Source organism: Perna viridis, chromosome 1 (assembly GCF_037379345.1).
Source record: "Perna viridis isolate PV_CMFRI_1.1 ecotype Kerala chromosome 1, ASM3737934v1, whole genome shotgun sequence".
Taxonomy (NCBI): Eukaryota; Metazoa; Mollusca; class Bivalvia; order Mytilida; family Mytilidae; genus Perna; species Perna viridis.
The window spans coordinates 46,246,130-46,270,921 of NC_142445.1; the positions used below are offsets into that span (position 1 = coordinate 46,246,130).

At 31.0% G+C, this 24,792-nt stretch overlaps 1 protein-coding gene across 4 annotated transcripts; it reads left to right on the forward strand.

The window, feature by feature from the left end:
- Positions 1 to 1,045: 1,045 nt before the first annotated feature.
- On the forward strand, positions 1,046 to 24,056 carry LOC148629017 (transcription initiation factor TFIID subunit 2-like). Of its 4 annotated transcripts, none has more exons than XM_088542491.1 (32): positions 1,046 to 1,205; positions 3,454 to 3,506; positions 3,767 to 3,852; positions 4,271 to 4,360; positions 4,643 to 4,761; positions 5,275 to 5,422; positions 6,346 to 6,540; positions 7,125 to 7,227; positions 7,694 to 7,812; positions 8,179 to 8,292; positions 8,597 to 8,696; positions 9,407 to 9,604; positions 9,845 to 9,937; positions 10,756 to 10,817; positions 11,124 to 11,238; positions 11,591 to 11,700; positions 11,981 to 12,046; positions 12,280 to 12,412; positions 12,806 to 12,925; positions 14,171 to 14,311; positions 15,088 to 15,198; positions 15,658 to 15,740; positions 16,064 to 16,180; positions 16,770 to 16,909; positions 17,247 to 17,316; positions 17,691 to 17,795; positions 18,186 to 18,285; positions 18,542 to 18,613; positions 19,447 to 19,686; positions 20,658 to 20,774; positions 23,179 to 23,281; positions 23,535 to 24,056. In XM_088542491.1, exons 1-32 carry the CDS (start codon positions 1,160 to 1,162, stop codon positions 23,837 to 23,839), a joined length of 3,774 nt encoding a protein of 1,257 aa, XP_088398617.1. In that variant the 5' UTR covers positions 1,046 to 1,159; the 3' UTR covers positions 23,840 to 24,056. The 4 variants fall into 4 exon arrangements, with proteins under 4 accessions (XP_088398617.1, XP_088398625.1, XP_088398607.1 ...); XM_088542499.1 differs by lacking the exon at positions 20,658 to 20,774 and adding an exon at positions 19,950 to 19,988 and having other exon boundaries at positions 3,767 to 3,838; positions 4,269 to 4,360; XM_088542481.1 differs by having other exon boundaries at positions 3,767 to 3,838; positions 4,269 to 4,360.
- Positions 24,057 to 24,792: the final 736 nt, after the last annotated feature.

Here is a 24,792-nt window from a genome sequence, read left to right on the forward strand (position 1 = left end):
CATTAATTAACAACAAAAGGTAATAGAGAGCGTCAAAACTCATCAAAAAGTTTAGACAAAGCCATTCATCAGCAGCATTAAAAAATCATTCAAGAAATTAAGTCTAAATTCTGAATATAACAAATATGCTGATATGAATTAAAAAGATTAATAGGTAAAAAAGTGAAAATATCGATGTAGTTTTTCTAGACTTTTCTTAACACTTTTTGTTGTTAATTAATGAGACCGTCGATAAATAAAATAGCGGGTTCCGGGTCGTTTCGCCCTTTTTTCCCTTCACCCTGGGTTCTTTCGCCCTGAGTTGTTTCGCCCTTTATGTGAGTTGTTTCGCCCTTTATGGTGGGTCGTTTCGCCCTTTCCTTATTAATGAGGAATTTCTCCTTATAAATATTATTTACTACTATTTTAGCCTTCGTTCTCGATTTATTTATTTATTTATTTATTTATCTGTTTATTTATTTATTTATTTAGAGAAAAAAAAAGATCGAAGATTTTGCTCTCTCTCGCTTTTATAATTCCCATGATCATGTTGTATTTTTAACCCTGTCATTTACTATGTAAACAGTTTGTTGTAACAATGTGCTAGTAATTGTGCTCTTATACTCATGAATTATTTAAATAAATGTTCAGGACTTATATTAATCTCTTCTGTCATCACCATATATCACATTTATTCTCGAGGCCCTGCCGAAAAAGATATATAATGACATAATTGGTTATCAATATCTTCCAATTTTCTCATTTCTCAATAAATATCTCTTGTGACATTGCCTCAGAATCAGCAACTGATGGGCTTTATCTGAAAGAAAAAGGAATACCAGTACAAGTATCTATCAATTTAACAATTAGATCAACCCCTACTATACAAACATTCAAGTTTTTTTCACAGAATAAACATGTATTCTTACCTGTCACAACACAAGCCAATTAAACACATGTATATCCAATGAGGGCGAAACGACCCTACAATAAGGGCGAAACGACCCTGCAGTAAGGGCGAAACAACCCGGACGAACGGGATAAAGGGCGAAACAACGAGAGGGCGAAGGGGGAAAAGGGCGAAACGACCCGACGCCAAATGGCGGCGCCCATGAAATTGTTTTGAAAAATCTGATACAGATTGAAAGATACAATTTTTTCATAATATAAATGAAAAACTATGAAAAAGGAAGGAAAACTTGAAGGGCAACGACCGTTTAAATTAGGTAACTTTCATAAAATGCGTGGTAAATACCATTTGAAAGGTTGGCATGTAAATTGTAACGGTTTTGAAAACTGAAGTGTCTTGGCTTACCGTCCGTGCGAGACCTGACAGGGTAGTCAAGGACGTTAAAAAAACCCTTAGTAGTAGTCTTGTCTTACTCAAGAAATATTGACGGAAGGTCAACGACGTCCTATATATGCAGATGCTCTCCAATAGGTATAACTCAAAATAGTTCCAACAGAAGTGACGCATTTCAGATATGATGTAGTTAGGATACGTCCCCATGACTGGCGTGAGGGAATGAGAATATATGGAGTGTTACATTAACATTACTATGATGATGTATAGAGTTTGTTTTAACATTTAAGGCAGTTGCACAGCTTCCTGTGTTTTAGGAAGTCTTACATAATCCTGTTGATAGAAACAAAATTGATATATAGAGTGCATTATCAACAATATCAATTACTTTTGTTATAAAAAAAAATTGTACTTGAGTGAAAATAGGTCTGTCCCTCATGGGCTTAGCCTAAAATTGTATTAGCTGCAGAACCATAACTCTTATGGTTCTTGGTCTGCAAAAAAACACCATAAGGTCCCGGAAAGGTTTATTCACAAGTCATAATAAACTCATAATAACAAAAAAATAAGGATTGGACTCCCATTATCTCATTCAGCAGTTGAATTTTACCATTTCATAGATAAACTTGTAAATTTTTGTAAATTATAAAAAATCATCCATTTTTATGCTGGGTGTAAAATGAATTACACTGTCAGGCCTTTCATTAAAAGGTGGTTCTAGGTTCTTTCAACCTTCTGTACTACTGAAAGGTACCTCCAGAATACAAAATTTCATATTATGTTTATAAAAAAAAATTTTGAAAAGTACAATGTAACTCCTACAAAACCATAGTATAACCATAGGTACCAATACTGGAAAAATTAATGAAACCTCTGCATTGTACTCAGGATAGAAGTAAAATTTCAACAAGTTAAACAGTTAATATCCAGTATTTATAACTCTAGGTGCAGAGAAAGTTAACTATCAGGAAAGGCCTCCAAATTTTGTCCAGATATTGGTACATGTAAATCATATTGAACAATGATATGTATACAGTGCTATTCATTTTCCTCATTTCGTTGTGGTGATACATGTATTTTGTAGTGTGCTCTTGAAATGTGTTGGCCTTAAAAATCCACTGAAAATAAGTAACTTTAGGAACTCTTTCTACATAAAGACCTTATCTGTACTTGTGTTTAATATGAGATCAGGCTTGTCTTAAGAGGGACAGCAGCTTAAACATCATAAATATTGATAATTGTCAAGTTCTGAATTAGTTACTTATTCTGAATATTGTTGCTCTCAACGTTGAGCGTACAGTCTATTAAATTAGTATTATTGTCATCTAAGTCTCATAGGATTTTGCTTGCCTTTAAGAATTAATTTTAACGAGAGTGCCTGAGCCTTCTTCCACCAAGGTTACCAAATGTTAATAAAAGATATAGAAAATAATTGTATATTGACTAGAAATAAAAACAATATATGGATGAGGCTTATAATTGGTGGAAAATGCAAGGCTCGCTGAGATTTGTGCCAAATTTGTACATCATTTTTATTTCTAGTCAGTATACAGTTTTATTTTCTTAATACTTGAATCCTTATCATTTTTTAATCAAGTAATATTTTTATACGACATGTTTTTTTATATTTCTTCCCTACTTGTGGCCTCCGATAGTGACTCTACGATTAACAGGTATTTCATGCAAAGGTAGGAAGTTCCTTGGGCCCAAAGTGTTATATACTGTCAGTGACCGTATATCACCAATAAATATAGTCAACACGTTTTTGTTGCTCAAATAGAACAATTGCAGTATAAATATGAGTTGTTGGTTACCAATCTCAATAGATTTAAAGGGAGCTTGCTTACATAGCATATAGTCAAGAAAACTTGTTTATCAGTATGGCATATGATGATTGTGTAGATAAAATTAGAGTATGGAAAATTTGTTGCTATGATGTATTGCATATCTTTCCTTTAGAATTACAAGTATTGCTGAATGCTCACATAAAAATTGCATGAGTTTTTTAGACCTACAATGGAAATTTTCCATTATTATATGTCAACAAGTAAGGTTGGGAAAAAAATAGAATTTTCAAATAGACATTTTCATTATTATGACCTATCAAATAATATAACCTTTTTGTTTAAACATCAATGAAAATACTGTGTTACATTTTATTATTATTGTAGCTCACCAAACATTATGTATTAGGGCTATCAACTTTAACACAAGATCAGTTGCGGTAAGTATTATCATTAAGAGTGGCAAAAAGCTTCATGTTGATAGAAGTTATGGAATGGAATGATTTATTGTAATGACATACACCTCTTCAGTAAAACAAACGAAGACCATCAGATTGGATATTAAATTGACTAAATTTGTCTTATGATAGAAACTTTTTGGAATGAATGAATAAGGCGTGTTTAATCTTATCAAATGTAACTCTTGTATCATTGAAAATGTATGCATCTGTGTATAATGTATCAAACAATTTGTTTACAGGGCTATGTAGAGTTAGCTTTGCATCCATTGGTTCCTAATCTAAGAAGAGTTAAGATCAACAGTAGGCAATGCAATATCCTTTATCCGTACAATAATTGTACATATTCAGTGTTTTTAAATGTTTCCATGGGAAAACCGCTCATAAAGATTAACTATCCCACCAAAAATTGCACTTACCCTGTGTGACAGGAAAATGAAATCCTAGAAAATTGGCAATGTTATCAAGAATTAAATTCTATGGGAAAAGATGAGATCAGTCAAGAAAAGAACACCATACATTTAATGTGTATGAACAAACAAGACTATTGATTGGTCAGGTTTAGGTAAGCTTTCATGTTTTTCTTAATCTTCTTGCTTACTTGCTTATGCTGTGTTAAATTACATGAACTTCAAAAGAGCTTGGTAAGTAAAAGTTGTCAATTTTATCTTTAGTACTGATATACAAAGTATTTTATAGTTTGTGTTCTGTGGTCTCAATTTTCTTTTTTCTTAACTGGTTCTAAGAATTTACCATGTTAGTATCAATGAGCAATGGGAGGCCAGGTTTCTGTATAATGATCCATCACTAGAGGTGTGTCAGGGAGATGGCAAACAGTAAGTGTAACATGAAAAGTGAATAATCAAGTAAAAACATGAAACTTAAAAATTGCTAAAGTCATCCCTCAGTGTCACTTCTGTAGCACACATAAAAAAATACAATTATAACATTAACTAATATAATAACACCTCAGTATGATTATCTACTCAAATATAAATAAATCTAGTACAGACAAGTGATTATCAAATATCTTTTCAAAACCATTTTAGTTTACAGACATAAAGATATTTTGAATACCGGTAAATAAAGATAAAACCAAGTTCTGGTATTCATTTTAGACGTAATCTGGATTATTTCCAAAACTTCCATTTAACATCAATGACATCAGTTGATCCAGATACTGGGAATGGAGAAGTTACCATCAGACTGCCACCTGAGACACACTCATTATTAGCAGGTAATACATTAGGTATTAGTCCATCCAAACTCTTAACATTCAAGATAATGTAAATCATTTATAACTTAGAAAAGGGACAGACTTGTTTTTTATCAGCTAAGGAAAGTTGTTTAAAAGAGTAATCAAGGGAACCAAGGTTATAGCGGTAATCAAAAGAATGTAATCCAGGGACAAAGACCAGACATGGAAAACAGACATACACAACAAAGAACATAAAGTAACTAAAATCATACATACAAAGTAACAAAAGCAAATGAGCAACTTGGACTCCACTAAAAACTGGGAGCAAAATATCATAATGTTTTTGCTTGCAGCCTTGTACATCTGTGATCAGATGAAATGAAAAGGGAAAACAGCTGATTGTGTTTCAGTATAAACTTTTAATTTGAATTTTATTGTTTACATTAATGTTCTCTTATGTTTATACTGTTTTAAAATACAGTGGTTGAATATTCTTTGTCAACTGAAATTATGTTTAAGTCAATGTATAACTTATCTATAAATTGTTTGTAGAAATGCGTCCAATCAAACTATGTATAGAGTTTTCTCTGGAGCAACCAAAAGGAGGTATCCATTTTGTTACACCAAACATGGAGGGTACCCCAGCAGAGAGATGCTGTCATTTGTTTACATACACCAGTCTGTTTGAAAATTCATCCAGGTTTGTATGCAACTTCTATTTTGGCTTACCTTGACTAATGGTCTATATGAACTTTCATCGTCACTTGGCATCCATCATCATCATTGCCCTTTGTTGTCAACTTAAAAAAATAGTACTCTAAAACCAATGTTAGAATTACTATGAAACTTTACATATTTATCTTCATCCCGTCTAGTATAATTTTGCCTTGTTTGACCAATTGATTTCCATTTACATTTGTATATAAATTTTTAAAATAAGTATCTCATTGGGAATTCCTGGTTTAACCACTTTAAAGAAAACCCTGACAATAGGGATATACATGTAGGATGGCCACCATAGCTTAAATGGAATATAGAGATTATTCAGCAGCTTTTATAAATTACTTAAATTTGAACTAGAGTGAACATACCTATTTGGTTACTAATTTTCGAAACATTTTATGTACCAATTTTAAAGTTATGCCCCTTGAAACACTGTTTTTTCATACCACTGATTGATTTTTTGGAGGTTATGACACCTGCTGTTTTGGAATAATGGGAAAGTAGCTTTAATACAAGCATTTTTGATTCACCAGACAATAAGTGGAGTATGAATGTATTGATGTCTATGAAGTTGTAACATAAGGTTCCATGTTACAAAGTAGGTTAGAGTTGATTTTGTGGATAATGGCTTTAACTGTAAAAACAGGCAAAAAAATTGTTTTTGTTACTTGTTATCAATAATTTAATTATAAAATGAAATAGTATCACAGTTGTGCCAAAAAAGAAAGGTTGGAATTTGCATTAAATGTGTAAACTAGAACTAGATAAATGATAAGTATATATTAGAAGAATTATCTAGACTACTGCAAAGGGATTACTTTGCATTTATTAATCACATGGTAATTACTTTGTGGTTATTGTACATGTACTATTAATAGGTTGTCTTTATAATTTACCCAGGATGTGGTTCCCTTGTGTAGACTCCTACTCTGAGCCATGTACATGGAAGATAGAGATAACAACAGAAATGAACATGACAGCTGTATCATGTGGTGACCTTATAGAGGTCGTACAGATGCCAGACAGAAAGAGCAAAACATTTCATTACTTCCTGTCGACTCCAACAGCAGCTCCTAACATTGCCATGGCAGTTGGGTAGGTTTATTTTTTTCATTATGTAGACTTTAAAAGAATTTTGCCTTTAACCATTTTGGACTGCTTACTTGTCAAAGTTGTTTTTACTATAACATTACAATCTTCAATGCAAAATATTTTTAATATTATAAAAAACACACATTAGTTAATACGAAGAAACTAAGAAATCCAGAAACTCCACACTAAGCAATCATCTTACATACCCTGGATTTTATTATTCTCACTGCTTTTAGAATAGGTACCTACATGTAACATATATTGTATTGATAAATGAATCTTTTTTGTAGTTTCTAGTAACTAAGAACAATTATTCAGCATATAAACTGACAGTGAATCTTAGTGAATGATTAAATATCAAAATATGAAGCCTTTGTTTCTTTTTATAATGTTTTTTGTAAAAATTTCCAATATAACAGAAGGGTTTTAAGATTATTTACATGTATAATAACTATATGCCCCAAAAATCAGTTTCACATATTTAAAAATTAACATGGAACTACAGTTAACAAAAAGAGAAAACTCCGTGCTATTTTTGTGCTAGTTTTCATATATTTCAGTTATGCTTAGTTGAACTTTTCTTTCAGGCCATTTGAGATTGTAGTGGATCCTAACATGCATGAAGTCACACACTTCTGTTTGCCCCACCTAACAGAAATTCTAAGGCATACGACAGGATATATCCACGAGGTAATTGTTGTTAACTTTAAAATGTTCTACATGTGACCCTAAGTCTGGTATTGATATGTAAAGGGTTGTTACTTAAGAAAGAAAAAAAATCTTGCAAATATTCCAAAGTCAGATTAGTATTAGGCTCAATTAGAAAGCTGGTTTTGACCTATTATGTACAAGAAACCTGGCATCAATTGCACAAAAGTCATAAGTGTAGAGTTGATCGTAAGTAATGACATCATAACAGAAATAGCATTGTTACATCATAACTTATGATCAATTTTACACTCACGACTTTGTGTGAAATTGACACCTGCTGTATTGAAAAACATTTTTGCTTAGGGAGGTGAATGGTTTTGCCAAATTAGGAATCGATTTTTAAAAAATTATCTGTTTATCAAATAAGTTAATCTGCAAGACTCCTTTATAAAAACAAGTCAGGATTTAAAATCACCACATGTCATCACTTACTACCTTTTTCCAGGCCTTTGAGTTTTTAGAAGAATCAATGTCAAGTAGATATCCGTACTCGTGTTATAAACAAGTGTTCGTAGATGAAAGTTTCCAGGATGTTTCACCATTTGCCACAATGACAATATTTAGGTAAAATTTCATTGCATGAACTTAATTTCACATTGAAGTTGTGTTAAATTTGAAATACAAATACATAAATATTTTGAGATAAAATTCACATAGGTTGGTTCATTTGCATTGCCAATATCTTCCAGTGTGCAAGAAATATTTTTTTAATGGAATATTTTGATGGAACCAATCTAGACCAGCAAAAACATGATAACATTTTATGTTTATGCAAGTTTCTTATATCATTTTAACAAAAAAATATTTTAAATATACATTTTATCATTGAACCATGTACTTATAGTGATGGAATTATGAATGCAATTTGCCAATGTTGTGATTTAATGTTAAATCTGAGTACACCTATGATTTAGAACTACTATATTGCAGCACTAATTTACTCCACTCTTCACGGATCATTGACCAGACTATTGAAACTCGATCTCTCATGTCAGCAGCTGTTGCCCATCAATTCTTTGGTTGTTTTTTATCCATTGGAAGCTGGTGAGCTTGATTTGGATATTTGAATTTGATGCAGTATTATTTTCGTCTGTGAATAGTGAAAATTAAAAATGTAGACCAAAACTTTACTAGATTAAGTTACAATGATATGACAACATTTGTCAATTTGAGTAATCTTTTGATTCCATGAAGCTCTGCCTAATGTGCTAGAATTTTTACAGACTTAAGTATTATGCATTTTCACTATGTCAAAGTATACTATACTTGTTTTTTCTATACATTACGCCTAACTTATATTTGCTTGTTTTGTTTTACTTGATTTTGCACTCTTCTACATTTTTACCAGGGCTGACGCATGGCTGACATTGGGGATATCAAGTTATTTATCTGGTTTGTTTGTCAAGAGCAAGTTTGGTAATAATGAATACAGATATATGATGTCTAAGGTACATTTTTGTGATTCACTTATACATAGTTAAAAGAATTTAAAATTTAAGCGAAGCTATTTTTTTATTATTATTTTGGTAGATTACAAGGTTATGATCCTAAAACCTTGCTGTGAATTGACTGGCTACAACTTTACTATTGATTTTAGGCACCATGTACAACTATTAAGATAGTAAAAACCATGTTGTCAGCTAGTTTGTTTGTTGTAAGTTTTAGGGTTTATTGTTGAAGAAATTAATTTGAAATAAATACTGTAATCTGATTGGTTAAAATAATTTTGTTATATCTCAATGGATAAAAAAATATTGACATGCCCCTATTCAGTTAAATTCAGAGCTACTTTTCTCATTTTTAAAGATAAAAATATGTTTTAAAATTAATTTATAAGAATTGGCAATAATAATTATTTTGTTTATTGAATAATAACATAGATTCTCTATGTGCATATTTTGTTTATTGCATTTCGTGCAATAAACAATATCCACATGGAAAATTTATGTTATTTTTCAGTAGACAAAATTTTTATTATTGCCAATTCTTAATTGATGATTCTTATATAATCATTTGAAGTAGATTTTGTAGTGTGTTTAGTATTAATTATTGAATGTTTTGTATATTTCGGAAAAAAAAACATGCAGTATATGTATTTGTACTAGGTATAAGTCTTTAACAGAATCTGAAAATATAAACAACAGTACATGTTTTACAGATGATGAAAGAAGTACAAGACTATGAACATAGAGTTGGTGGTATAGTACTAGATCCTTCAGCCAAACAAGGAACACATCATTTCTCTGTCTGGCATAGACAGCTACTTTCTCCAAAATACTTTGAAATTTTCCAGAAGAAGTCTCATCTTATTATGAGAATGTTTGAAATGAGAATTGGACAGCAGCTTCTCATTCAGGTGTATATTACTTGTGTTTTTATGACAGATTAGGTTTTTTGGGCATTAATTTGAGGAACTATATAATTTCTATTCAAAACCTTAAAAGAATTTTTCTTCTTTAAAAGAATTAAGCAGAATGTAACCTGTATAATATTTGATAAAATGTGTGCTTTCAGGTGCCAGTAGGATTAGTCATATTTTTTTTAAAAAGATTTAAACTTTTTGAAGTGGTACAAAAGTAAATGGATTATTTTTCAGGTACTGAACAAGTTATTAGCTCTAGCTATATCGTCAGCGCAACAGAAGTTCCTTGCCAACACTTGGGGAAACATGTTACTGTCCACAGCTTCAGTATGTATTCAGTTTGTTGTCATGATGGGTTGTATTAGGGTTTTATGGATTTTCTACCATTCAAAACCAGACATGCAGTAGTTGGCTACTTCAAAGTTCTACAATATGATGCATAGTTATCTGAACTTTCTATTTTGTGGTATATTCAAAGTTCTACAATATGATGCATAGATATCTGAACACTCTATTTTGTGGTATATTCAAAGTTCTACAATATGATGCATAGTTATCTGAACACTCTTTTGTGGTATTACCAAACTTATTATAGTATAAAAAGTAATTTTTATACTTTTGAAGTTGGGAACCCATTCTTATGAATTTACAGAATCGCACCATTAGACTTATAAGCCCCTTGTATACCATGTTATTATGAACAGTTTTAAGTTTAATTGAGGAATGACTATTACTAATATCATTCTCATAGGTGTAGGACTTTTATTTTGGTTATGCCTATTATGTATATAGTCTACATTGTGTAAATGCGAAAAACCAAAATTAATGAGAAATTTGTTTATTGAAGTCATTACTTATAAATAACCTTAAAACAAATTTATATATTTGTTTCTGTTATTAACAATAATGGCTAAACTACTAATTGTGAAGGACATACAGAGTAACTTAAATAAAGAAGTATCAACCCACGTTATATTTTTGTTCATTGACAAATGAAAACTTTTTCGACCAATCAAATAACACATTTGTTGAATTTATGTTACTCTTCTGTTCATTATGCACCATGTGGTTACATAGGTTGCTGTTTATACTCAGTGAGTACAACATATAACATAAGAAACGTTTGACTTTCACTTTTATTACAGTTCACCAAGATAATATCAACAGTCACTGGGAAAGACATTCAGCCATTTTTAGATTTGTGGGTGTATCCTTATCTTATCAATGAACATTCAGAGGAAATGCACTGGTATTTGAGATATTTGTTATCTTGATTGGCTGTAACTCTAATATTGTATACAAGTAAAATTATGTTAATGACGATATATTTTGATCTAATTTCCAAATAGTTTTCTGGTTAGCTAGGTCTCCTTTAGCAAATTAGGTTACTTTGTCTAACCTGGTTTGGTACTGTCAGTTTTTATCCACATGCCCAATTATGGTCGGCAAAGACACAACAAAGTATTCAGCTTCAAAGAAGTGTCACTATACATGTACCTTAACTTTATCCCAGATCACAGAGTGGATGCGCTCGTTTCTTTGGAAGTTTTATTTTTAACAGAAAGAGAAATGTGGTTGAGTTAGAAATCAAACAAGATCTGAGTGCCAAGGGAGCTTTAAAATATGTGGTGAGTTCACTTGTATTTTTTTTTTTCTGACAGCTGAAAGATGGTTAAAAAATTAAGTATATCAGAACATAATAGTGAATACTCTACTTGATTTGTGAGGTTCACTGTAAGATAGATTTCTGTACATGTAGTTTGTTCTAATAGTAGGGTCAAAAGTAGAACATGTTGCAACAGTGAAAAGTTATAGACTTATATTTTTGTAAGTATTTAATACATTCAGTTCACTCAGATTAGTATCTGCTTTACTAGGATATGGATGTGAATGTACGAACCAGTTTAAGACTTTTTTTCTATAAAAATTAAATGATCAGAAAATTCTCATTTGAAAATTGTGTTGAATATTTTATTGCAGGGTCCTTTGACAGTCACCATTCAAGAACTTGATGGCTCTTTCAACCACACTTTCAAGATAGAGGAAAATAAAACCAAGTTTGACATTACATGCCATTCCAAAAGCAGGAGGTAGGAATACTGTGTTGTTCATACATATAATCATTTGTTGCACTGTACAGACAAAAATTAATTTTATTTAGTTAGAGATCATCTCAGAGATGTTCTAGATGAAACCATTATTCCTAATCATTCTAAATTTTTATCATGGTGAAGTAAGTTCCTTCATGTCTCTGTGGAATTTAAAATTTATATCTAATGAAGAATGTACTGGGCATAACTATTGGCAGCATGCAATCTTATCTATGCATTATACACATTGTACCTACCTTAAGCTATTATAACTTTGTAGGAACAAGAAGAAAAAGATACCTCTTGTGACAGGTGAAGAAGTGGATATGGATCTGAGTGCTATGGAGTAAGATATTTCCTGTTATGTGTTAAGTGTTAATTATGTTTTATAGTTAGTGGTGCAGTGCTAATTTCTTTCTTTAACCGACTTATTCCAATTATATTGCCATTAGTATGTGAATGTTGCAAGAATTAGAGCTTTTACTTTGATTTTGATTCATTTTTTATTTATTTCTTATCTTCATGTTGCATTATGGGTATTCATTTTTTTTACTGGATCTTTCATTGGATTATTTTCAGTGCTGATTCTCCAGTGTTGTGGTTACAGATTGATCCAAAATTAGAACTTCTGCGTCAGGTGACATTTGAACAACCAGACTATATGTGGCAATATCAACTCAGATATGAAAGGGATGTTGTTTCACAAAAGGAGGTAAGTGTTTTTGCCAACTACCAAGTTTTTTTTACAGAATTACTGATTCTTTTTTCTATTTGACACTAATACATACGGTTAGATGTAGTATAATAGTATTTAATATCATAAATTACATGTATTTATCATACTTTTACCATATACATTTTCTTGTATTTCACCTTAGTTTGCCAATTTTTAGCTCTGATTGAAGGTCAATGTGATGAGAAAGTTGAACAAAATACACTAACTTTACATTTTGGTTCTTTAGAATAACAATTAGTTCTCTACACAGGTATCAGTTTTAGATACATTGTAGGTTTCTTCAAGTGAAACAGCATTAGATGTACTTCTATTTACACAGGGTACATATTGTGTGTGTCCTTAAAGGCTTATATTGTGAAATTTTTGTAGGCTATTGTTGCTTTGGAACATTACCCTTCACCAGCCACAAGGAAAGCATTGACTGATGTACTAGAGAATGAGCATTGCTTTTATAAAGTTAGAATTGATGCAGCTAGGTGTTTGGCAAAGGTAAGGCAATGTTAACTTTGTTCTATCATAATAGAAAAAGTTAGAATGGAGGGCAACATATTGAATACTGTGAAAATACTTTAATTCATGGATACCAATTTTCGTGGATTTAGGAAGAAACACATGCTCGTGGGTTCTTGAATTCATTGTTAAGAGGTTTTCAGTATACACATCAATGGAAATCTCCTTTTTTTGTGGAACCAAATTTCGTGGTTTAGGTTACCCACGAAAACCCCAAAAATTGGTGACCCACAAACAAGAGAACTTTTACATTTATCAAATATAAAATGGACAAAGACATATGATTAATTTTTGCAATGCCATGGAAATTTTCAGTCAAGTAATATTATATAGTTATTGTGATAACAATGCAATCATATTGTTTGCAGTAGTAAACATTGCAATAATTTCTGGATAATGTAATGTGTCACTCATTGAGTATTGCAATACAGCCATGAAAATAAGGTTTAACTTTCAGTAGCTTTATCAGGTTACCCTACTGGTCAATACTAGAATCGAAATAAATCATTGGTGCCAATATCTATGCGTATCCTTGCAGATACAGTCAAACCTATCTTTAGTGAACTTCCAAGGGAGCACAAACTCACGGTCACATAAGACAGGTGGTCTTTAGATACAGATTAATTTAACATGAAATGCACAACATAGGGATATTTTAATCATAGTCTTTTAAAATAGGTTTTGCTGTCTACAGACGGTTGCTAAGACAGGCTATATTGTCCTAAAAATAGTTGAATTATGATGTAAAAGTTCCTTGGTTTAAGTAATAAATTACAGAAACTCAATTTTATCATTGTTTTACTGCAGTCTAGCTATTTATGTCCCTTGAAAAAATGAAGTTTCAGTGTTTTATTTTGATTCTAATAGCACTAGTGTCTTAATTATTTTTACGAAGCGCAGCCTGTGTGTTGCAAGTTATAGTGACTGCTATGGGGCAAAATAGTGACGCTTGTAAAATTAGGTAAAACTTATCTTTGACATCAGAATTAAGACTGTCATACGATGACATAATCACATTGGTCACATGTTAATTAAAGTTTTAGCACAGTTATGGTCTAAAGACCCTTTAAGCATGTAATATTAAAATTAAACATATTATTTTGAGGTATAGTAGCTTGGTTTGGTGTAGCAACAAAAAAAAGAAGTAAAGCAGTTTTTTACGACTGAGTTCTCTATATTTAACATTTGAAAAAAAATCTAACAGTCAATAATTCATTTTTACAGGTTGCTAACTCTATGGTGACTTCCTGGGCAGGACCCCCAGCCATGATGACAATTTTCAGAAAGATGTTTGGATCTCATTCTTGTCCAGCTATTATAAGACAAAACAACTTTACAAATTTCCAGCATTACTTTCTTCTGAATGTGAGTTAATTGATCGTATAATGCCTACTGATCAAAACTTTCTGTACAATATATTTTTTATTTATACACCCAACCCACTTTATATATCCACTCAACCAAACTTCTGTAGCATCAGGGTGTATCTAGTATGACAACATGTGCAACTTTGTGTTAGTATTTACAACTACAAAAGCCTTTACGGTAATGAAAGATTGTGTTGTATCTTTCATGCTGCTTGATTAAATAACTTTTTACACCTTGGCGTAAAATTAGGGGTATTAATTTATTTTGATATTCTTCCATTGTTTTTCAATCCAGTTGATTTGTCGATTTATCAGTACGCTTCCAAAACTACATGATGGATTTTTTTGAAACATGTAGGACATGATAATTAAAAATGATATTGTACACCTTATTTTTTTTTCTTGTTTTTTTAACATGTTGAAATCGGGCTCCCATAAGCCTAATGTAGACTTCGCCATTTATTCAGATAGATGGTATGGGTACCCATTTGATATTGGCTTTATATGTATCAATTTGAATATTAGTAAATTTTAGTTTTAAAATAAAACTTGAGGATGTAATGGAAATCTAGGAAGTATTTTTGTGCATAAAGAACTGTATATATGTTTAGGGGTAATATCAATTTTGAGCAATACTCATAGTAATTCTAGTATAGTTCCACTGTAATACATGTTTTCAAGTTATAAACCGTAGTTTTAGATATTATCAAACAGTTCTTTTTATTATCAATGAGTGTGTTATGTGAAATGTTCTTAACCAATATATATTTTCAGACTATTCCACAAGCTATGGCCTACCTGAGAAACATTCATGCTATTTGTCCACCAGAGGTGTTCGAGTTCATCATGTGTTTGTTTAAATATAATGACAACAGTAGAAACAAGGTCAGATACCAAAAGGATAATTCATTAAAAAGAGTGAATAAAAATATGATCAGGACTGCCAAAGAGAGTAACAAATACTTTCTGATAAACCATAACTAAGGGAATCAAAAACTTTTGAAGTGGCATGGATACATTTTCTTCAGTTATTAAAAATTGAATTAAAATTTTTAATACTCATTTAAAAAAAATAAGATTTGTATGCTCTTTCATTAGATTGCAATCTGTATTGCAGGAAGAAATTTCTGTCTCATTTTTTCAGCTAAAGCGAATTCTACAAAATTTCTCTTCTACAGATTTTTAACTGTTTTTTAGACTCTTTCCACTGAACCCCAGATATTTGCATTCACTTTGAGAGCAATCTAATGCATAGTAAATGATCCTTTGTCTTATATTTTCTGTTCTCCCTTACTCTCAAATTATTTTGTAATAAGAACTTGAACATAAAAGTTTTTTTTTCAGTATTCTGATTGTTACTACAGAGCATCATTGATTGGTGCTGCTGCTTCTACTGTTACTCCAGCTGTCACAATTGTGGGGAGTGGGTAAGAAAAATTTTACTGTAAATAATGCTGTAAAAAGGATGTGTAAAGTTTCGTGAAATCAATCTTGTTGAAAGGAGTTCATTGATATAATTTATTTCAAATACTAGTACATGTATTTCAAGACATGATTTTTGTTTATTCTCCCATTCTCTTTTCCACCTCTTTGCTTTTGTTTTTTTTTGTTCATTAATTTCTGGTTATGTTTCATTTGGTTTTGTTGTTGTTGTAAGCCTAACAATATGTTTATACTTCAACATCTTCAAGCATAAGATAGTAAGATGTTATTTAATAGTTCAGTAACTTGATTGGTTTGATGTATGTAGCCAAGGCATGAGTACAGACAGCCTGACAGCAGAGACCAAGAGGATTCTAGAGGAGATAACAAGATGTCTGAACTTAGAGAAACTATTACCCTGTTACAGACATGTGGTCACTGTCAGGTAATCAACTTTAACATAATATCTTGTGATGTATCACCATGGTCTGTCTGTCTGTTTGTTCATCTATCTACATGCCTTACATTAAGGCTTTTAATGTTTTATTTAATTTCCGTTTTGTTGTCTTTTATAATATTCACATTTTTTGTTTCAATGTTATTGGACTATAGTTGCTTAATATAAGGGTATTTGTTCATGCTTTACATTACGTCTTACAATTATTTGTTTATAATATAAATTGAATACAATTTCTGTTCATTATTGTTATTATACCCCCATTGACATAGTTTTGGGTTTATGTTTGTCTGTCAACATTCCTTGTAAGCCCAACTCCTTCTGAATTGTTGAAGGGATTTTGGTGAAAGTTTGGCATCATCTGTAGATGTTTTTTTACAGATGATGATAAAATTTATCTGAAATATGTCTTTACAGTTGGATAATACTTTTAAAAGTTCATAATTAATGCTCAAATCTTTATTGTTATTGGCTGACTTGAAGACTTTTGGAGTTGGTTTCTGGGAACATTAGAGAAAACCTCACAATTGTTTTGTTGTGTAACTCAGGTTCTATATGATAGATGTTTGTATTCCAGTTGTTTGAAGGCTATCAGAGTTCTTCAAAAGAATGGCCACTTGACAACAGACTCTACATTCTTTATTAATTATGCCCAGTATGGTGTGTTTAGAGATGTCAGAATTACTGCTCTGGAATGTCTTGTTGATGTCATTAAAAGTATGTAAAATTGGGTTAGGTCAAGTAAATTTTATTTGAAGTGGTACATTTAATAATAAGCAAAAGTTCAACAGAACTATCAAAACAGACAAACATCAAATACATAAACATAACTAAAAGCAGTGGCAAGTACAACTTTCTCTAGATTAAACCAATTGATGAGAATAAACTTCCATTCTAGTTAGAGTGTTTTTTTTTCTATATATTTTTTTCTGTTTTTTTTTCTTTTGAGGGTGGGATTCATGACAGTATGTATTCAACTATTTGATTAAAGGTGCTTCCCTGTCTACAAGAATATATATATATATATATATATATATATGACTATTATTTACAGCTGATCTGATGCCTGGAGATCTGTATTGGTTTTTAGATCTCATAGAATCTGACAGAGATAAATTTGTATGGTTTGTACCAATTATGATTTTATTATACTTGTCTCATATTTGCTGTCATTTATTTGAAATGTTTATTTGAATGTTTTAATGCTTTTAGATAATAGAGAGATGATATATTTTCATGCTGGTACTGACCATCTGACGAACATCACTAGTCATTCCAATATTTTTTAGTTACTGGAACTGAACTGTTTTTCAATTAAATATTAACACTTTTCCTGGTATTACAATTAGGCTTACCATACCTTACTCAAAGTGATACTGACTAAGAATTCTGTGGGCATAATATTTCATATATATTTTAAACATAGCTTTTTCATGAATAGTTAGTTAACGGTTTCTCTCATTTCTCTAGCATAAGAGTTATTTTTATTTCTTTTAAGCCATACTGCAATGAGGCAGCTGATAGACAATCCACCATTTAAGAGAGCAGAGCATAATCCACTTCACACTGAGGATCTAGTGGAGAGGCTTTGGAAAATGATGAAGTAAGAATTTTTGTATTTTTAATTTTAATTAGATTATTGTAATTTTATGTTATAGGAATTATTCCAGTTATGTTATCTTTGGTATTGCAAATTTTTGTATTTTGTGTCCTATTCATAGCTATCACTTGTACTTATTACCTTCAGAGAGTCTTGCATTTATTTTAAACATACTCAACCTTTGTAGGAGTAAAATTTCTCATGATTTCTTTTCTTGTGAGTAAGAGGTCATAATACAAGCTGCAGCTATGACTATAACGTTGTTTTTGATTGAATTTGTTCCCTATGGAAAGTAATATTTTTTAAGTGGATAGTATCTTTGAAACAAAAAATATTAGAACATTACATTTTTCTGTTTATTTTTACTTCTTTTCATTTATTTGTGTATTACAGCTCCTCCCTGTCATATGACAGGAGGTTGAGATGTGATGTAGCAGATCTTTACTTTACTCTGTATGGCAGGACCAGACCTTCATGTTTAAATATTCCTGATGTAAGTTTAAGTACTCTTTTAAGTTGCAATCTTTATTGATATCAGACAGGGGGTAATTCATGCATGTCAAAAAACCACAAAGTTCGCCTTTTTTTTTTTCAGAAACAGAAAATACCACATACATGCACGTTTGCACTTTGGAGATAAGAATTATATACAATATGTTCCTGATACTTTCAAGAGTAATCATTCTTGATTGACAACTTCTGACTTTAAAAGAATTTTTTACCTGTATTGATTATTAATAATGTTTCAGAACTTGGTTGTATTGAATTTGAAAGACAAGAAGACTAGAATGAACCCTGCAATAGTTCCTGATGAGTTGGAGGTTTGTCACTATTTTATTTTATATATTTGCAGATTTGTGCTGAATAAATATATAACTTACTTCTGATGTTGATACTGACAATGAAGTATCTTGATGACCATCTTGATGGCAAGTCAAGATATTCCACATGATATTATCAGTATCAAAATTGAAAGTAACAATTATTCTGTTTATCGATATTCTAATTATGGAATTTTAATCATTTTAATGTACTTTTTTTCTACTTTGTCAAGCAAGAAAATATCTAGTTAAATTGTTGGTGTCTGAGGCCATTTTCGTTCAAAAATTGTTAAGAAGATATCACTCCCTATCTTTTGACAGATATTTTTGAATATCTTGTCATGTACTAGAGTTAGAGAAATATCAGTCGCCAAGATCAAAGGAAAAAAGTACAGATTACTAATAAAGAAAATGGTTTATTTCTTTACAAGTTTATCAATGGACTTATCAGATGTTTGTAGAGTTCTGTTTACCAAATGTTACTTTAGTAATTACCTTAATTTGCTTTTGTTTTACAGGAATATGATTTTAAATATAAGCTTAATAGGCGTACCTTTTTATTTTTCATCTCAGAACATTTTCATCATTTACTTACATACATATATATATATAGCGCTACACTACCTGGATGACCTTGATGCTATTTCCATGTATTGTTACATTTATATTATGTGATGTTTATTACACTTTTCATTTGCAATACAACATTCAACACAAAAAATTAATTCTTTTTTCCCCATTTCAATACAGTGAATTTGAATTTGAAGTCATAATTTTATCTCATAAGACACACCAATTTAAATGATTCATTTCACCAAATATTTCATATTTAGGACATGTTTGAGAGCGATGATGATGATGATCTCAATTTGAACTCCAGTATGAACACAGCAGAATCTGATGATAAGGAAATTAATGTAATGGATGTATCACCTGCCAAAGAGGAGATTGGATTGAAGAGGAAATTTGAAACACCCCTTGATTTCAGGACATCATTCACATTAGAACAGAGTGTCATGGCTGATATAGCTTCAGAGGAGGACAGTAATTCAGGGTTAAAGTTTAAACTAAAGGTGTGTACATGTATTTCCTAAATGTTGTAGTCATATTCTAGCAGCAAACTCTTTACTTTATTTTTCTTCACTTTTATAAGGCCAATGATCTTTCTTCACAGTTCATTTGAATGTCAGTTGAAATGTCAGTTAATGAATAGGTTAAAAAAGCAATTCATCATTTTATCTATTAATAATATGTTTTTTATTAAGTAAGGTTTTTTTTTTCACGTCAATTCTTTGTTTTATTCTTAACTATTGGTTGAATGCATAATTTTTTACAGATTAGATACAAACATGTTAATTATCAAAAATTATCTGTTGTAAGTCACTAATTAGTTTGATTGAATCTGTTGTCGAAGTTATTTTTTGGACTTTGAACATTCATTTCTGTTATGGGCTATTCCAGAATTAATTTTGAGGGGGAAAGGAAAGCTCTGCTATTAAAATTTAAATTTTAAAACTAATCTGATTGTCTTCATTTCTCAGAAACAAGGATTGTTTCTTTTTCTCTTGAAACCTAAGGACTATTCCAGAATGAATTTGCGAAGGGGTTTAGGAGGCACCTCTATTAAAATTTGATAGGTGGTCATTATTTTAGATAGTTAGCCTTAACAATGAAAGAAAATTATCAATTAAAATTGTATGCATGGTAGAAAAAGTGCCTTCCAACCCTGGATACATTTATTTCTGGAACAGCCCTAAGCAGTTACCATTTGTTATTGTTACATTTTAGACTGAGACTTTTTAATTTAAATCTTTAGAGTATTATGTTTTAAAAGATATTTTTACATAAATTTTTATCAAAGCAGAGCTGAAAATTGACAATATAAACAAAATATGAATTCAAGGAATAACCTGCATTGGTTATATTTCAGAATGATAACTAATGTTAAAATTAGGTTAGTCTAGTTATAAATAAGATTAAACTAATATTTTAACTAGTAAACATTTAGAAATTGCTGTATTTAATTTATTTAAATTGCAAACAGGACAATGGCTCTGAGCAGACCTGTGAAACCATGGCAGACAGGAAAAGACCAAAAACACCAATCACCCCTTCTTCAACAATGTCAGCATTTGCTACAGAGTTTATGAAGTTCTCTGGGGTACAGTGTCTTTTGTTTGTCTCCAGATTTCTGTAGTCTGTGGCTTCTGCTTTGAAATGCTTGCAGTAATATGCTATGTGGAATTTCATACCTTGAATCATATCATCAGAGAAATGCTACATTGCTATCACTTCATGCATCCATTTCTTTTTTCTTTCTAAAAATGATTACAGATATCTTTAAGTCTTATTTCATTTTATTTTTTAATTTTGTATGCATAGTTAAAGGGTTTTTACATATAGAAAAATCTAGAATTGAAATAGATTTGCTTTCTATATTCTTCTTTTAAAGATGGGCAAAGTTAATGAAACAGTGGCACATGTAGGTTTTAGATTTTTTGCAGATACATCTCTATATTTGGCTTCCACTTTCTCTGAAAAAGTAATGCATAAGTGTATAGACCATAAGTCAACATTATCAATCAGTTGATAACATCATAAATACTTTGGCCTGATTTATGTAACAACATCAGGTGCATAATCCTTTTATAAGCTGTCAATTTATATGGATTACTGGTCTGTTATGAATAATTATGGCTTTTCAAACCAGTCCATTATAACATTCTTAATATAGCCCGTGCTTAGAGAACTGGTGAAAGTGTAGGTGATTTCAATATCAATTTACTATGTTTCCAAGTCAGCAATATAGAAACAATATTAAATAAAAACAGTTTTCATGTAACAGTCAAGTTGTTTCTTTTGATGACTTTGTCCATTATAAATGTATGATAAAAACATACTACTGAAGGAGATTCAACATTTCTGTAGGCATGTTATAATGATCTTGTACGTGGATTTGAATGAATAAGTGTGCAATGCTTATTTGTATTGTCTGTATTGTAGAGTTCAGGGAATGTGATTTAAATGTTATTTTTGTTAAGTATAGCAAAGGCTGATTGCTTGATTTGTACTTGTACTGTAAATGTATTTTCAGTGAATATTATGGTTTTTTTCATGCTAATAAAAAATCTGAGGTCTGTTCATTTTGGGAAAGCTTGTTGGTTAAAACTTAATATTGTTACAGTGATTGTTATCCATGATAATTTTAGTAAATTAAAAAGTCATTTACCAAATTGTGACAAAAACGAGTCCAGGCATAACATACCTAAGTGACAGCACATGACTTAAAATGGGTATTAGATATATTCATTTTTGGGTTAAAACGGAAAATACAAAAACTTCCTTTCTTTTTGGGTTTCACTCATACTCAGGTCATATCTGTTTATAAGTGTATAACTTTGATTTGAGCATTCACAAACAGGTAGATATTGTTTCATTCTTCAGCACTAAATACCTAGCTATAGTTTATATTTGACCATGCATCATTTCTTCAAACTGACCTTGTATGTATGTATTTACTGGAATTTGTCCAAATCTTATATTAATAAATATTATTAGTTAACATTATTGCTTATTCTAACAAGGCCTTATTTTTATAAATGATTCTGATTAGCTTACTTATTTATTATTTTCTTTATAGATTTTTACACAACTGCAAAAAAAAATTGCAAGAACTCCAATAGTATTTGTATTGATTTTTATATATGTTCAAAAAATGATCAAAACAATTTTATGGTGTGCCATACTAGCTAGAGGTAAATACCCGGTAGTAATTTTTAATTGAAGCATGGCTTAACGAATCATTTCAAATGTTGACCATAAAATACAAGTCGTGTATGATGAGTTAACATTTTACTTTGGAATTTTAAATTGCTGGGGTATATGAGATTAACTCTCTCACACATTATTTACTTCAAATGAAACTTGCTTGCAGAAGTAAATGTGACCAATCTGTAAAGTTGTTTGAAAAGAAATAAGTACTGGTTTACAAGCATGTGTGTTTAATGAAACATATTTGACTGGATTCCTTATAGACCAGAGTAAGTTTGACTGGATTCCTTATAGACCAGAGTAAGTTTGACTAGACTCCTTATAGACCAGAGTAAGTTTGACTGGATTCCTTATAGACCAGAGTAAGTTTGACTAGACTCCTTATAGACCAGAGTAAGTTTGACTAGACTCCTTATAGACCAGAGTATGTTTGGTTTTATTTGGGTGCTAAAGGGTTACTGGACATAGGAACATTGTTGGTTTATACAGGTAACCAGTTAAGTAAGGGTTCTGTTCAAACAAGTTTCGCTGTTCATGTTTTTGTTGGTGAAGTAGTTTTCATGATAGATTGATGTGAAATTTATGTTATATTAACACTTTATATACATGTACTACATAACTGACTAGATTGCTGTGAGGCAGTTTTAGAAGGTGATAACACTTTAATATTGAATGAAAAATTAGCATACTTTTGATTTAAGTCTAACTATCTATTGGGTTGTAATATTTTAACCAAATTAAAATTTATTCAACAAAGGCATTGATAATTGTTTTCATTTTAAACTGAATTTTAGGTGAGACAGGAGGAAGACATAACAAGAAATTCTTCAATCACCAGGGATACAGACAGACTTACTGATGATTCAATGTCTCCTTCACAGTCTAGCTCAGCTCCAGGTAATGTAAATCACTTGGAGGAAATGGTATTGATTTGGCACAACCCACAATTGTATTCATTTCATATAAGTCAGCTTTAAAGTTGCTTGTTTTAAAAAGTCTTCTTCACCATCAATGGTAAACATTATGCAGTTAATATTTTAAGTGTTCAGAATTTATTTTGTTCTATAAAAACACAGGCTGAAAAAGTAGAGTAATTTAACAATCAACAAAGTACCAAACTCAGAATATGGTTTTGTATTTTTATTTTCAGTTTCTGCAGTAAGCGCCCAGCCTACATCATTTTCTGGTTTGTTCCCTTCAATGTCAGTGACGGAATCTAGTGATCTCAGCAAATCTCATAAAGCCAAGAAAAAGAAGAAGAAAAACAAAAAACACAAACACAAACACAAACATGACAGACCAGATCTTGAAACTATTGTTGAGCGTTTTAAAGACTCAGAACAGGAGAGTAGAATGTCATTTAGAGAAGGAATTAAGTCTTCAGAGAGTAGTGCTGTTAATTCTCCATCAGTTTCTACTAGACCGCCTAGTTCACCAGAATTTGAAGTTATTTGAACATACAGAAAAATGTTAATGAGGAATATTATTGATCAGCTAGTTATCACTGGCGTACTTACTTCCGTGGTCACAGGAGAACTTCAGGATTTATTGTCTAGAACATGAACATTTAATATGGACATGTTTGTCGAGACGGTTAAGTGCAATCATGAGTTAGTACAAATTGTAATAACTGTTCTTATTTGGAATGAAGAATAAATCATACAACACTCTTTTTAATGGATTGATTTTCCTGTCAGGTTATCTTTAATCACAATGATAACTAGAAAGGGAGAATCACAATTATAACTAGAAAGGAGAGGTTATATAGAGTTTTACCTTAACTTTTTTTTTAATTCCTCACTACAAGTAGTGGAGAATGTTGTGGTACCCTTTGTTTCAAATGAGAAAGTTCTGTTTGTTTGTCCTCAATGGTTTTTAGTAACTTAAAACTGATATCTCAAGTATGATCATACTCTTTTGAATACAGCAGTGCTACATTTTGAAAGGCATAACACATCTGTCAACCTCTTCTTTTTTTGGTGTTTTCAGTCCTAATACTGTTATCCTTAAAACTAATAACAAAAGGATAAAGATTATAAGCATTGTACACAAAATGTTATTACTATTCCTCAACATTTTGAGTTAAGATACCATTTGTGCTTGATACATCCTTGAAATCTGAATGAGACAGGACAAGAATTAGACCTGAATCAAAGTTGCCAACAACTATTAACAGTTCAAGTCTTAACAACCAAACTCAATCCCAGTATGATCTAAGTAGGATAGAATACTAGTATTATGAAAATATCATAAAACCCATGTGCTTTTACTTCAGTTATATAGATAAATTATGTAATATTCTCTGAAATGCTTTCTTTTGGCCCATAATCCCAAAATAGCTGGGACCATATCCCTGAAATAAATATTTATCTTCCACTTGTTGTTTGACATCTTGTGGTAAAATTTTA